The sequence below is a fragment of the Dermacentor andersoni genome, chromosome 5, assembly GCF_023375885.2.
Source record: "Dermacentor andersoni chromosome 5, qqDerAnde1_hic_scaffold, whole genome shotgun sequence".
Taxonomy (NCBI): Eukaryota; Metazoa; Arthropoda; class Arachnida; order Ixodida; family Ixodidae; genus Dermacentor; species Dermacentor andersoni.
The window spans coordinates 199,195,829-199,210,389 of record NC_092818.1 but is presented as its reverse complement, the minus strand read 5'-3'; the positions used below and the strand labels follow the sequence as shown (position 1 = coordinate 199,210,389).

General features: G+C 41.6%; 1 protein-coding gene across 10 annotated transcripts in view; it reads right to left on the bottom strand.

Moving 5' to 3' along the window:
* Positions 1-14,561, bottom strand: part of LOC126532352 (uncharacterized) — a 30,191-nt gene that overhangs the window by 7,823 nt on the left and 7,807 nt on the right. For all 10 annotated transcript variants that reach the window (XM_055071515.2, XM_055071518.2, XM_055071517.2 and 7 more), the window contains 2 exons: positions 13,311-13,436; positions 3,885-3,968 (listed from right to left, as the gene is read on the bottom strand). In XM_055071515.2, the coding sequence (XP_054927490.1) occupies positions 3,885-3,968; positions 13,311-13,436 (210 nt within the window). The remainder of the gene's footprint in view (positions 1-3,884; positions 3,969-13,310; positions 13,437-14,561) is intronic.

The window sequence follows — 14,561 nt, the reverse complement described above, 5'->3', positions numbered from 1 at the left end:
AGAAAATGGGGGTGAAATTTGTGTCAAAATTGGGAGCCCACACCAATGCCACCTGACACATACAAATCCATGATGAAAACTCGTAACATGCTGGGCATGATCATTAAAATGATTTAATTATCTGTGGCTTAGAAATATGCACATAGATCCTGAGTGTTTCATGTAACATGAACCCATCTTCAAGAAGTGGCACACCTTAGGTAAAAGAATTCGTAATTGTCTTGAGCTACTCAGACTATTTCTCAAAGTGTGATTAGGTTATGCTCAGTTATGCAAAATATTAAATATTCATATTCAGCTGTTGGCAGTGTTAGGCAAGCACAACTGACTTTAGACAATGTTTCACAAGCACCACCACCAAACGACGTACGTCATGCACACATGCACATGTGCGGAAATGCAGCATACATCCTCATTATTCTAGGCCCTCTGCCAAGTGCAAGTACATTTTTGAACTAAATGAGTGTTTAGAAGTAATTGTGTCAGAAAATGCATAAAGTACAACTTACACACAAGTTGAAGACTTGATAGCTTCGGATTGTTATTTGAATATATGAGAAAACATAAATCTGTTATGCGGAAACTGAAAGACAAAGCCCTTCTTCAGCTGCTGTTTGAGGTCTGTCTGAGTGGCCCCAGCCACTAGGTGGCGGTACCATAAGCACAGCATGCATCCTCATTCTTGTAGGCCTTCTGCCTAGCGCAAGTGAGTTATTGAACCAATTGAATTTGTCAAAGTAAAATGCATCAGAAAATTCACAAAGTATGACTTACAACCTGCAGACATGACAGCTTTGGACTGTAATTCAAATGTACGAGAAAACACAATTCTGTTACGCAGAAACTCAAACACAAAGCCTTCCAGCTGCCATTTGTTTCTGGTGAGCATGCCACGGAAAATTCCAACCAACTAGAGGCTAACAGCTTCGCTGCAATACTCCAGAAAATATGAAACAGAAAAATGACCTCACTGAGCCCTTGTACATTTGGGTTGCAGTGCTCTCAACCATGTTTTCAAAGAAGGATGCCTACATGCCTGTCGCGAAAAAGAAAAAGGGAGACCGGCCACAACGTCAAGCATAATTTTCATGCAGCCATGCCACTATGCCATTGGTCTCGTTTACATAAGGTGTACCATTTTCTTTTTTAAGTTTGGTTGACATTACACTTCAGTGCTTACTTGCCTGCTTGTACACACATTTATACACTATCACACACATGTTGCAGCTAACGCATGCCGAACTGTAAATGAACTATGTGCATTCTTTGTGAATTCAGACACCTCACTGTTCTTCTCTGTCCTGAGCATCTAAGACTACTTCTTTGTGTTCAGCTGAGTTGTTAATTAACAAAACTTGTTAACAACTTCTAAAGTATTGATTCAAATGAAGAACTTCCACTGAAGACACAGAACATATCGAAAGTTTGATTATTTGGAAAAAAATTGGCCTTCACCTGGCAGTAGCATGAAGCTACAGAGAAATATAACATAAACTAAGAAGCTTTCTTTCTGTGAAACCCATATGGGTTTCTTTGTAGTTTCATGCTATTGTCAGGTGAATGACAATTTTCCCCTTTCATGATAATTTTCCCTATTCCCTGCAGAATTATGAAAACTGATTTTCTATTGAAGAATTTCCTATAAGATTTTTCCATGAAGATAGTTGCCAAGGTTTTCATTCCTTGGGGCTCCATTTGTTTCTCAATGCGCTTTTTAACTTTTGTACTGAAGGTTTTATATATAAGTAAACAATTAGAAATATGGTTAATTAATAGTATTTGCTAATTGGTAAATAAGGCACATCGTAAAAAAATTGCCCGGGTTGCTCCATAAAACGGAACGATACTGGGTTGATTGCGTTTGCATAGTGCGAACCTGCTTTTTCTAGGGCTTGGCATCAGTTGGCTGAAGTACTATTTATTGTCAACGAGATTATGCTACAGTGCTTTTTTACATGACATTTATGCACATGTAATTCTTCAGCCATGCTATTCATACTAACCTGTAATTATTCCACGTTAACAATTTGTTGAAACTGCTGTAATTTGTGTTTTATTACATTTACTTTGTAAAGGAGGTCCTATTGCAGTCTTGGACTTTGGGACCTCCTTCTGTATATTAACATCTTGTAATCTCTCTGAACATCTCGATAAAAACCGATTCTGATTCTAGTGAGGAACACTAACACCACAGACACTATGCACTATTAAAAAAAAAAGGCTGTTGGCGAAATCATAGCTTGCACACTCTTGGTCTCAGTTCAAACTGACCCATATCACAAGATGTTTTGTTTGCTGATAAACACTGTTCTCACTAATCAAAATATTTGTCGACTTTAAGCATGTGTTGCGACTGCTCAAGTAAAACTGGTTAAGTGTGTCAAATTCGGTTAACAGAAATCCTAAAATTGGCAGAAATACTCAGATATATGTCATAGAAATTTATGTCCTGGCATCTGTGCTTTCTAGCTTTGTTCAGCTGAAATATTAGAATATAGCCATTCTCTAGGAATCTGTCTCCTGAGAAGTGAAACCAGGTGGTTTATACATCACTGATTTCACTGCCTGTCAGGGAGCAACAATAGTCAGAGGGTGAAAAATGGTCACCGAAAAAATGTAATGTATGTATATCAATACGTCTGTCACAAAGGAAGAATCAACCTACTTGATTGATGACATTAAGCAATCTGAGAGAAAGTATTGAAAGTGTCATTTTATCCCCCCAGTTAGTTGACTACAGCAATGCAGGACACTCTTAAACTTACCCAGCACAAAACAGTGAAAGAATAGTAGTGCCCAGCCAAAGTGCTGCTGTTTTTTATGCTGCCCATTTCAGATTTCCTGAACAGATCACGGCACTGGTAATACTGGGTTTATTTATTTATTTATTTATTTATTTATTTATTTATTTATTTATTTATTTATTATTATTTTGTTGCCATGAATTTGCTAGCAGCATTGATGGCAAGCACCACAGAGTTTCTCACTATATTATCTAGAGGGAAATCTGGCCCTGCTGCGCTGTGGTATACATTGACAGGGGAATGCCGGTATATTGCGACTTCGAATTGGCACCTTTCTTGAAGAGGCAGGACACCTTAAAGGCAAGCACCGTTCCATCTGTCCCAATGATTCATTTTCTACTAAAACAGCATGAGAAAAATTGTTTTAGCTTTATTATTGCACAAAAACATGTTTTGTTTAATTATGAGAACTTCTTATTTCATGTACAATTATATGAAACGTAAAAGCATAAAAAGCATCAGGCGGCTGCTAAAGTTGGAGGGCAGACGACAAGATTCGCGCTTGTATGGAACAGTCTGTCGTCTGTTCTTGCTTTTCTTCACTTGGTTATGCATTGTAGGTGAGTAAACTTTGTTGGAAGATGTGGTATAAGTGAACAAAAACCTTTTATGAAGATTTTACTTTAAGAATGCGTTATTTGTGTAGACATATCCACGTTTTAGACACAACCTCTTACAACGCCAGCCAACACAAGTCTCACAGACACATATACCGTCATTCTCATGATTCCCATGACAGCACAGTGCCACTTGGGAAACTCCCACAGACGGTGGCACCAGATTTCCCTCTAGGTGTTATCATGAGAAACTTTATGGCAAGCACTGACAAGATACATAGATATTTATATACTAGACTTCCAATTGTGCTCTTTTCTGTTGCTTGCCATGATATCAACACAATGATGATACCAGTTCCCTTCTGTGAATGCTGCACCTATTTCAGTGTGCCACCATTGCATTTTGTTGTAACTGTCGCATGGAGATGCTGTTTCATCACACTATTCTGAAGCACTGAACAAAGTGCTTTTAGTTAAGTAAATGGTGGCATGCCAATATAGGTGTTCTGTGGCGTGCCTTTACCTGTACTCCATGTCTTCCTTCTTGTGGCAAACTTCCTTGACAGTAAATCATGCTTTTTCTGAGCAGTAAGACCTTTTGCCGTTGCTGAAAGAAGCATAGAAATACCCTTTAAAACTATTCAGGCTAGCGAGAATGTGACTATTCAAAGCTAGCTCTGAGCTTGTACGGTAGAGCTCTAATATCCCCAGCACTAATGTCTCAAAACACAGAGTCAGTTACTTTACAAGGAGAAATTAGCATTGGTCGGTGTTGTATATTTTCTACTGGGATACAGCTATTTAGTCACGTATAGGTACAGAATCACGATTGGCCGTGCACCAGCCTCCATGGCTGGAATGCGTCTCACACACAGGAGCGGAGTCATGCTGGTGGTGTTCTGTGGTGTGGTGCCGCCTTATAGGGGCGCCGATAAACATACAGGGTCCTGAATATTTCGCTGCGCACATTCTAAAAAAAAGATTTTGCACATACCACTGCACTGTTCTTGCTAAAATCTTGCAGAACGATCGCATTTTGATGTCGACTTCGTTTACTATAACACTTGGCACGGTTAATCGCCTGGTTTTTAAGAAGAAAATGCAAATTTGCCTGCGCTTATGGGGATGCAAGCTGCTGCGGCGACGGCGCAAGCATAAACTTGTGTCGCCGCCTGCCGTCAGCTGGAGACAGCAGCGTTTCAGGCGGTGCTGCCGCATGTTGCTGAAACAGGCGGCTGCCCCTTGAACGTCATGTTGCTGAAACAGGCGACTGCCCTCTGAACACGAGACGTTCATTTGAGGGATCGCCAGTTGTTTGTGCGCAGGCACAAGTAAGAGTGGGCGCGAGAGAGAAAATCTGCGGACTTTTGCTCCTTGAATATACGACTCTGCCTAGGTTATACGGAAGAGGTTTCTTAGCGCGTGTTGTAGGCGTTTGTCCCTAGGCGTTCTGGCATTGCGGAGTGGGGTCGAGTTGTTTATGCTCCGACGCTGGCTGTCAGTGCGGTAAAATGGTGAAGCAGCAGGCACTGATGCCCGATTTAGCGACCGCTGTGTCGGACAGACGGTCTTGCACCTCCTGCGCTCGTGCTAAGTCAGCCGTGGCGGATCATAGCTCTCCCTCGCATTACGACAATGTACCTTGTAAAGAATTTCACAGATGTTTTTGTGGAAGCAGTAGCGACCGTAGTAGAGACCGGGCCGCATAGATTGAAAATCTAGAAGGCAGAGCGCCTTAGCAATCGCAGTTGAATGCAATTGACTGAAAGGCAGCTAGTGACGATGACTACTGACTCAGCACCAGCGCCGCAGGCGCGAGAAAGTCTGTCCGATGTACCTTCAGAGGCAAAGTTCTGATTGGTGTTGCAGAAGTGACGGGGCGTGGTACTGCTGAACTTAGTGTCATGAGTTGGCGGCTGAACGTAATTATATTTATTTAATTGTGTTTTTTTACTAATTGTAACAACATCTCGTTACTTCACATTATTGGTGGCGCCTCCAGGACACCAATGCGGCAACGGGGACGCCAAAGCTAGAACCCAAACTGGTCCGTGGGTTGGTGCTCGCCGAGGCCTGCGCGTGCCAGGGGTGTATAAGATCGGCTGCCAATTTTTATGTGAATGGCCCCTGGCACGCTTCGACCTCTGCGGCCCCAACCCATGGGCCGCCCTGCTTCCAGCTTTGATCCCCCCGCTACCCGTTGGGTGCCTTGGAGATCCTGCGCTGCCTGCTTAACCTCAGGTGCTCTCCTGAGACCTCCATTTGCCGGCTACATGTGCCCTCCTGGAGCAGTGCTTGTAAAAAATCCGATCTATCGTCGGGACGAAAAAAGTGACCCGTGACTTACACCAGTCAGAACCTTGACCCTTCAGGCATAGCCATCACCAAATGGGGCGTCCGTGCCCACTGCCTCACCGCGCGGGCAGCCACCGGCGGAGCGAAACAAACTCGACCGCACTCCACAACGCCAGCATGTCTAGGGGACAAACGCATACAACACGTGCTAAGAAAGCTCCTCCATAGTGCCTAGGCAGAGTCATATATTCAAGGAGCAAAAGCCCCCAGATTTTCTCTCTCGCGCCTGAGCACAAACGGCTGGCGATCCCTCAAATGAACGTCTCATACTGCCCTCCTTCCTCCATGGTTGATGGGCATGAGTAGGGATGTGAGTGCTGATGAATATGAGCGAGTACATTGCCTACAAAAATATTGGTGAGTATAAGTGAATATCTACTTATTTTGCCGATCTATGAAAATTAGCGCCAAATGCATGTAAAAAAAATCTATATACATATGTGCCCACATAATGTGTACTCACACACATTTCTGTTCACTCTATTGCTGTCCACCCTGATTGCGGATTTTTCTGCTTTGGTTTTTATAAAAATAGCACAAGCGATGGTCTTCTCTTAGACATGAAAGTTAAATTTATGGAAGCAAAATCGCTCACACAAACACGTACTAATGGCAGAAAGAGCTGCTCGCAAATTATATGATAAATTATCTCGACAAATTCTCATTGTCAGGCATTTTTAACACAGTTTAAAGAAACCACACTGACAAAAACAACAGACACATGGGCTTGTCAAACCTTTCCTTACATTGTTCTCTGCCCTTCTTTAACACAGAAAAAAAAAGTACAAAATGCAATGCGTGAAGGCGTGCTTCATTGCAGATGTGATGCTTTTCCTTATATTACAAGCGCTTATTGATGTAGATATATGCATTGGGAGAATTTCTGTGCCCATCTCAGAGGAGGGGGGCGACCTGTCAAGCTAATTCATCCTTGTCTGTTGTCTTGCTTTGCTTTGTCCCAATACACTATCTTGCAACAAAAGTATTGGAACACCAACTAGACAAATCAGTCACACTTCTTTGAACATAAAGTAGTTACGTAAACATAATCTCGAAGTCACAGATACCATTTGCAATGCACAGCAATGTTAGCGCTGCACTAATTGGCTTCGTAGTGCATTACGGCTGTTTACATTATGTGATGTGCGGAAAATACAATGTAATCTGCCATTGATGTATTAGTTCTGCGGAAACCCGCAAGGTGAAGAGAAGTAATTAATAAAGGGAAAGTGAGACATCCACCCAAAACGTAGCCAAGTGCTACAAAGAAAACTCATATGGGTTCCTCGAGAGAAAAGCTTCGCAGTTGAAAAAACATTCGTCCTGGTCTGGAACTCAAACCCGGGACCACTGCCTTTCCGGGGCAGCCGCTCTACCATCTGAGCTAACCAGCTGGCTAGCAGAGGGCATGAGTTTGACGTAATAGTTCTGCATCTTCAAGGGGAGTATGGTAGCGCGATCCAACAAGCCCACATTGCAACCCTCGTGAATAGTTCTGCGGAAACTCGCAAGGTGTAGAGAAATAACTAATAAAGGGAAAGTGAGACATCCACCCAAACGTAAATTCGACTTCGCCTGCCATCTGCTAGCCACCTGATTAGCTCAGATGGTAGAGCAGCTGCCCCTTAAAGGTGGTGGTCCCGGGTTCGAGCCCAGGACCAGGACAAATTTTTCTTTAACTGCGAAGCTTTCCTTTCGAGGAACCTGTATGGGTTTTCTTTGTACCACTTAGCTACATTTGGGTGGATGTCTCACTTTCCCTTTATTAATCTGCCATTGTAGTATTGATTTAAATGCGACTATTAAAAAGCTACAAGCTTTTGTTCAGTGAAGGCTGGCACGCACTGTGTATATTATACTTTATACAGCACTCTTCGTGTATCCTTCTAACTCTGTGTATTCCGTTGTTTTCACGCTGATTAATAAGTATGTATACTTTCATATATGCTTGTTTTCACTTCAGTGTTAAGCAAGAAAGAAGCATCTGCCATATTCATATAATAATAATAATTTTTAATAATACTAATTAATAGAAATAAATATGATATATCCTGACTACCTTCATTACTCTTGCAACACCCATTTATTATTATTCTTTGCAAATGGGCAAAATTCGGGGAGATATCGGGTTTAACTTGATTTTTATAAATTTTGTTCCAAGTGCGAAAATCAAGCATTATCGGATTTTGCCCCCCCAAAAAAGGACCCTGCTTATATGCTGCACTTCAGTGCATGTCCTTCATTCTGTGATCTCGTATGAGATTGGCAGTATTGCTAAATAAAACTAATAATAGAATAGCAGCCGTTGTGGCCCCTCCATGCGGCCCTGCAACAGATTTGGTAATGCTGCATAGCTCCATGACCTGGGGCACTCTTCCATAGTCCTTGCAGCATGGGAGAACGCATAGCCATCAGCTCGTTACTCTGCTTACCAAACTATGAAGGCCACATGACAACTTTAATTTCTGGCCAGAGATGTAGGGCATCTTTTGGTGATTTGTCCTTATGTTTACTTGTGAGCAAAAATTAACCTCGCAATAAAAAACGCATGTTCAGCACCATCTGTTTCACAAACAGCTAACATAGCTCATTTTTAATACAGCAAAGGCTGTAGTTTTGTACATAAGTCCATGATAGGTTGGCATCTGTAAAACTAAAGAAAATATTAAGTTGAGGTTGAGTAGTAGAGAACATTAGAACAACAGAAAGCTGAGCTAGTTGGTAAGGATTCATTATGCAAAAAAGGTGAGGCGTGCAGACAGGACATAAGAGAAGAGAAGTGGACAACACAAACGCCATTCGTGTTGTCCATTTCTTTTTTATTGTGTCCTGTGTGTACACCTCACCTTTGTTGCATAATAGTAGAGAACACTCATTTAGTGCATAACTTCCTTGACAATAATCAAGTGATGTGGAAATTAAATTCTTGCACTAGATCTTATGACATCAGAAGTTGAGACAACTTAGGATGGGTTAGACAAGTATGTTTTACTAATTATATTAAATACATTACTCCCACATGGCTCACTCAATTACCCAATGGCCCTCAGTCCCCAGCAGCTGCGGAGAACCTGACCAAGGCGGCGGTCAGACCTGTAACGCAGCAGAAGGTGCTAAGAATCTCTGGATCCAGAGAGGCCGCCAATGGAAACTGACCCTTGCAACGTTTAACACCCGAACCCCCTCGAGTGAGGCTAGCTTAGCAGGACTCTTTGAGGAATTATTAGACATTGATTGGGATATCATCGGCCTTAGTGAGATTAGAACTGATGAGGCTGAATAACGGACATGTTGTGTTATTCAGCAATAACATTGCTGAATAACAGACATGTCTTCTGCTGTAGAGGTCTCTTAGATAAGAAGCAATATGAGGTAGGATTCCTAATCCATAAGGACATAGTGGGCAACATTGACGAATTCTACAACATTAATGAGAGGGTAGCTGTAGTTGTAATCAAGCTTAATAAGAGGTATAGATTAAAGGTAGTACAAGCCTACGCTCCAACATCCAGTCACGATGATGAGGAAGTAGATCAGTTTTATGAAGATGTTGAATTAGCAATGAGAAAAGTGCAAACTCAATATACTGTAGTAATGGGCAACTTCAATGCAAAAGTGGGAAAAAAGCAGGTTGGTGAACAAACAATTGGCAACTACTGCAGTGATTCTAGGAACACTAGAGGAGAGATGCTGGTAGAATTTGCAGAAAGGAATAAGCTTTGAATAATGAACACCTTTTTCAGGAAGCATAGCAACAAAAAGTGGACCTGGAAAAGCCCTAATGGTGAAACAAGAAATGAAATTGACTTCATACTTTCTGCTGATCCAAGCATAGTGCAGGATGTAGAAGTGATAGGTAGGGTAAAGTGCAGTGATCATAAGTAAGTGAGGGCTAGGATTCACCTCAATTTGAAGGGAGGAAGAGTAAAATTGGTCAAAAAGAAACAGGTCAACCTAGAGGCAGTAAGGGTAAAAGCAGACAAGCAGACTTATGATGTTCCTCATGAGGCCCTGCAGGTTGCTGAAAGGCCACCAAGATTGCCACCACGGTACAACTCTTCACAGATATGTGACTGGACACTAACACATCTAAAGAAAAAGGACATTCCAAAAGAACACATATTACAAGAGTTCCTAGCTATTCAAGTATAAAAACTGCGCTGATCTAAAACACAAGCATACGTAGGTGTCGGGATCATAACGAAACATGTAGAATATAGCATTCGGATAAATAATTTTTCTTCAGTCTTTACCGCCGAAGTTTATGCAATATGGACGGCAGTAAAAAAAAATCACTACCACCAACAAGCAGATGAATGCCATCATATATACCAATTCAGTGAGTGCACTCAGAGCTCTAAGCCTTAACTCAGCGTCTGAACCCCTGCTTGGTGATAACCTAAACATGGTGGCTTATAATAAATACAGGACGACCCTACCATCCTGCTGGGTCCCAAGCGATGTTGGGATGCCGGGGAATGAAGCAGTAGATAGATGCACGTTCATGGCAGCGCACAAAGGCATAACACAAACAACACTTCCATACAGAGACAGTATCCGAGCGATTCATAAGGCCTTGGCATCAAAGTGGCAACTAAAATGGGACTCTTGCATAAATAACAAGTTACAATAAAACCCCTGCTTAGCGAGTGGAAGTCATGCAGTCACCAGCAACGATTCTATGAGGTGATCCTATGTAGACTCTGAATAGGGCATACACACCTGACACACAATTTTCTACTTCAACACAAAAACCCACCAACTTGCGAGAAGTGCCACGAACCACTCACACTAATGCACATTATTATGACATGTCCACATATTTAAACACAGAGACAGAAGCTTTTACAGAATCTCTATAACTTACATATACCTTTACACACCGCCTCAATACTCGGAGATGAACCGCTAGTGCCCTTCACTGACTTGTTCAGCTTTCTAGAAGAAACTGGTTTTTTACACAGAATCTAATGTAACGCAGCTTTTGCTGCTTTAACATCTGATTTCTTGATATCTTGTGGCTGGCGCAGCATGGCCTGAGTCACTTTTATGCCATTAAACCCGAATTAACTAACTAACTTGAAGAGAGAAAGATGTAAATTGGTCAAGAAGAAACAGGTCAACCTAGAGGCAGTAAGGGTAAAAGCAGAACAATTCAGGCTGGTACTAGCAAACAAATTCATCAGAACAGAGAGATGATGATGACATAGAGCTAATGAATGAAACCGTAACTAGGTTGGCTTCAGAGTCGGCAATTGAAGTGGGAGGCAAGGCACCAAGGCAACCAGTAGGCAAGCTCTCCCAAGTAACAAAGGACCTAATAAAGAAACAACAAAGAATGAAACTGTCCAACTCAAGAGATAAGATAGAATTCACGGAACTATCAAAACTGATCAACAAGGCGAAAATGAGTGATATTCGAAACTATAACGTGAGAAAGACCGAAGAAGCCATAAAAAATGGATGCAGTTTAAGATCAGTGAGAAAGAAACTTGGCATAGGACAAATCAAGATGTATGCACTGAAAGATAAGCAGGGTAATATCATCAGCAATCTCAAAGATATAGTAAAAGAAGTGGAAGAATTCTATGCTGACCTGTACTATACCCAGAGGAGTCAGGATACCTCCATTAGAAACAGTAATGAACAGGATACAGAAACTCCTCCTACAACTAGCAGTGAGGTCAGAAGGGCCTTGAAAGACTCGAAACGAGGAAGAGCGGCAGGAGAAGATGGAATAACAAGTTGATTTAATCAAATATGGAGGATACATAATGCTTGAAAAACTGGCGACTCTTTATACGAAGTGTCTGCCAACTGCAAGGGTCCCAGAAAACTGGAAGAATGCAAACATTATACTAATCCACAAAAAGGGAGACATTATAGAATTGAAGAATTATAGGCCCATTAGCTCACTCCCACTATTATATAAAATATTTAACAAAATAATAACCAATAGAACAAGCGCAACACTGGACTTTAGTCAGCCAAGGGAACAGGCTGGCATCAGGTAGAGATACTCTACAATGGATCACATCCATGTCATTAATCAGGCAATCGAGAAATCTGCAGAGTACAATAAGCCTCTCTATATGGCTTTCATAGATTACGAAAAGGCATTTGTTTCAGTAGAGATACCAACAGTCAAAGCGGCATTACGTAATCAAGGAGTACAGAACGCTTGCATAAATACCTTGGAAAACATCTACAGAGGTTCTACAGCTACCTTAATTCTACACAAGAAAAGCCGGAAGATACCTATAAAGAAAGGGGTCAGACTGGGAGACACAATCTCTCCAATGCTATTCACTGCATGCTTGGAAGAAGTATTCAAGCTATTAAACTGGGAAGGCTTAGGAGTAAAGATAGACGGCGAATATCTCGGCAACCTTTGGTTTGCTGATAACACCGTTCTATTTAGCAACAATGCAGACGAGTTGCAACAAATGATTGAGGACCTTAACAGAGAGAGTGTAAGAGTGGGATTGAAGATTAATATGCAGAAGACAAAGGTAATGATAAATAGCCAGGCAAAGGAACAAGAGTTCAGGATCACAAGTCGGCCTCTAGAGTCTGTGAAGGAATACATTTACCTAGGTCAATTAATCACAGGGAACCCTGATCATGAGAAGGAAATTCACAGAAGAAAAAGAATAGGTTGGATCGCATATGGCAGACATTGCCAGCTCCTGTCTGGAAGCTTACCATTATCATTGAGAAGGAAGGCGTACAATCAGTGCATTTTACCAGTGCTGACATATGGGGCAGAGACTTGGAGACTGACAAAGAAGCTCGAGAACAAGTTAAGGACTGCGCAAAGAGCGATGGAACGAAGATTGCTATGCATAGCATTAAGAGACAGAAAGAGAGCGGTTTGGATCAGAGAGCAAACGGGTATAGACGATATTCTAATTGACATCAAGAGAAAAAAATGGAGCTGGGCAGGTCATGTGATGCGCAGGTTAGATAACCGCTGGAACATTAGGGTTACAAAATGGGTACCAAGAGAAGGGAAACACAATCGAGGACGACAGAAGACTAGGTGGAGCGATGAAATTAGGAAATTCGAGGGGCGCTAGTTTGAATCGGTTGGCGCAGGACAGAGGTAATTGGAGATGGCAGGGAGAGGCTGTCTTGCAGTAGACATAAAACAGGCAGATGATGATGATGATGACTCTCCATTTCAAAGTAATCGAGAGTAAACCTGCCAATGCTTATTAATACTATTGTACAAAAAGAACTAAAACAGCGTAACATACAGAACGCCATGTTGATGACATCTGGCCTGCAATTAGAACATGAATTTAAAATGGGAACATTGGCCTTCATTTCGTCCACTGACAAGCAGTCATTTTTCGTAGAGCAAATGCACACAGAATAGCGAAAGAGTAATATACCAGTGTGTATTCTGAGCTTTTAGTGACTCGAATTTTGGCAGTGATAGGGAAATGACTTTCATAACTGTATGATATTTTTGTGAAGTATAGCACAACAATAAATCCAACAAACAGCATTCAAGGTTCATTATTTCAGCCGTTAGTTGTTACAACCTCCTGTGCTGCCTTTTTCGGATTGTGGTATCATTCATACTTACATTTTTGGTTCATCGGGGTCTTTCTCTTGTCCTTTACTGTAGCATCAGGACCGGAACCACCAGAAGCACTCTCTCCATTTGAGCTGGTGTCAGTGGTCTTTACAGCTGCTCTTTGTCCAGCTTGGGCTGCAAAGCAAGATAATATGTCCTAAAATGTTTTTGACACAGTTTGGCACGTCTAGAATAAATAAGCACGAATTGCTAGCATTCAATGAGACTGGGTATAGAAAAAGAAAGTAACTGTATGGTTTCTCTATTTTAAAGCTGTATAACTTGGTGCACAAATTATGAGCCACAGGGTCTTTCTGAGCAATCCATTAGTTTTCTGCACTACTAAAAGCAACACCAGCTTAGGTTCATGTGCCAACAAAACAATCATTTCTTACTAGAAAAGCCCGACGGGGTCTACCTGACTTCCTGAGAAATATAAACGGCAGAGGGAACTTGGGCAATGGCTGTACAGTTATACAATATAGCATGCAGTAGTAGGCATAGATCAGCATTGCTAACTTTCTCACTGACACTGAAGAATGTCAGTACTGCAGGGGAACAGAGGAACAAGAATGCATGCTTGTTTATTTATGGACCTGTACCCACCTTTGCATCATTCTGGAGTTGCGTATGCATCTTATAGGCTTGTATATTCATATTATGGCTAATTATTCTGAATACGAGATCACTGTAACTGTGGAATATAATTCAAAGCATTCTTTCCCATACCAGCCACATTTCAGTAAGCAGGAATGCGGGTTCCCATCTCATATCTTTTTGGGCCTCTTCAATAAGAACAAATATGTGTCTGATGGCGGGATTCAACACCAGTCTCTCGGCACAATATCCTAATGCTCTACCTATAAGGCCACAGACACATGCGTGTTTCTCTTGTGCCAATGCCAACTAGATAGTGGTTTGAGGCAACTGGCACATATGTAGCAATGATTTCCTAAATGTATTGGCACTTTTGCCTGAAGGCAAAGCGTAGAAAGCGATAGCAAGTGCTTGTCTTTGTCTCCCCTTCAAGTGAGTGTGTTTTTCATTATGGTAATTTCCCTCGCAAGCGATAGCAAGGTTTAGCATTACATGCAACATATTATTCTTTAGTTGTTTTAAAAAACACATAAAGGTCCTTACAACGAGCGTATTACATAGGTTGGTGGAAAAAATTACATGACAAATTAGAGAAAAGAAATAGACCACAAGATCCAATACATGGCGGAACAACAACACTCAGTGAAGCATAATGAAAGAACT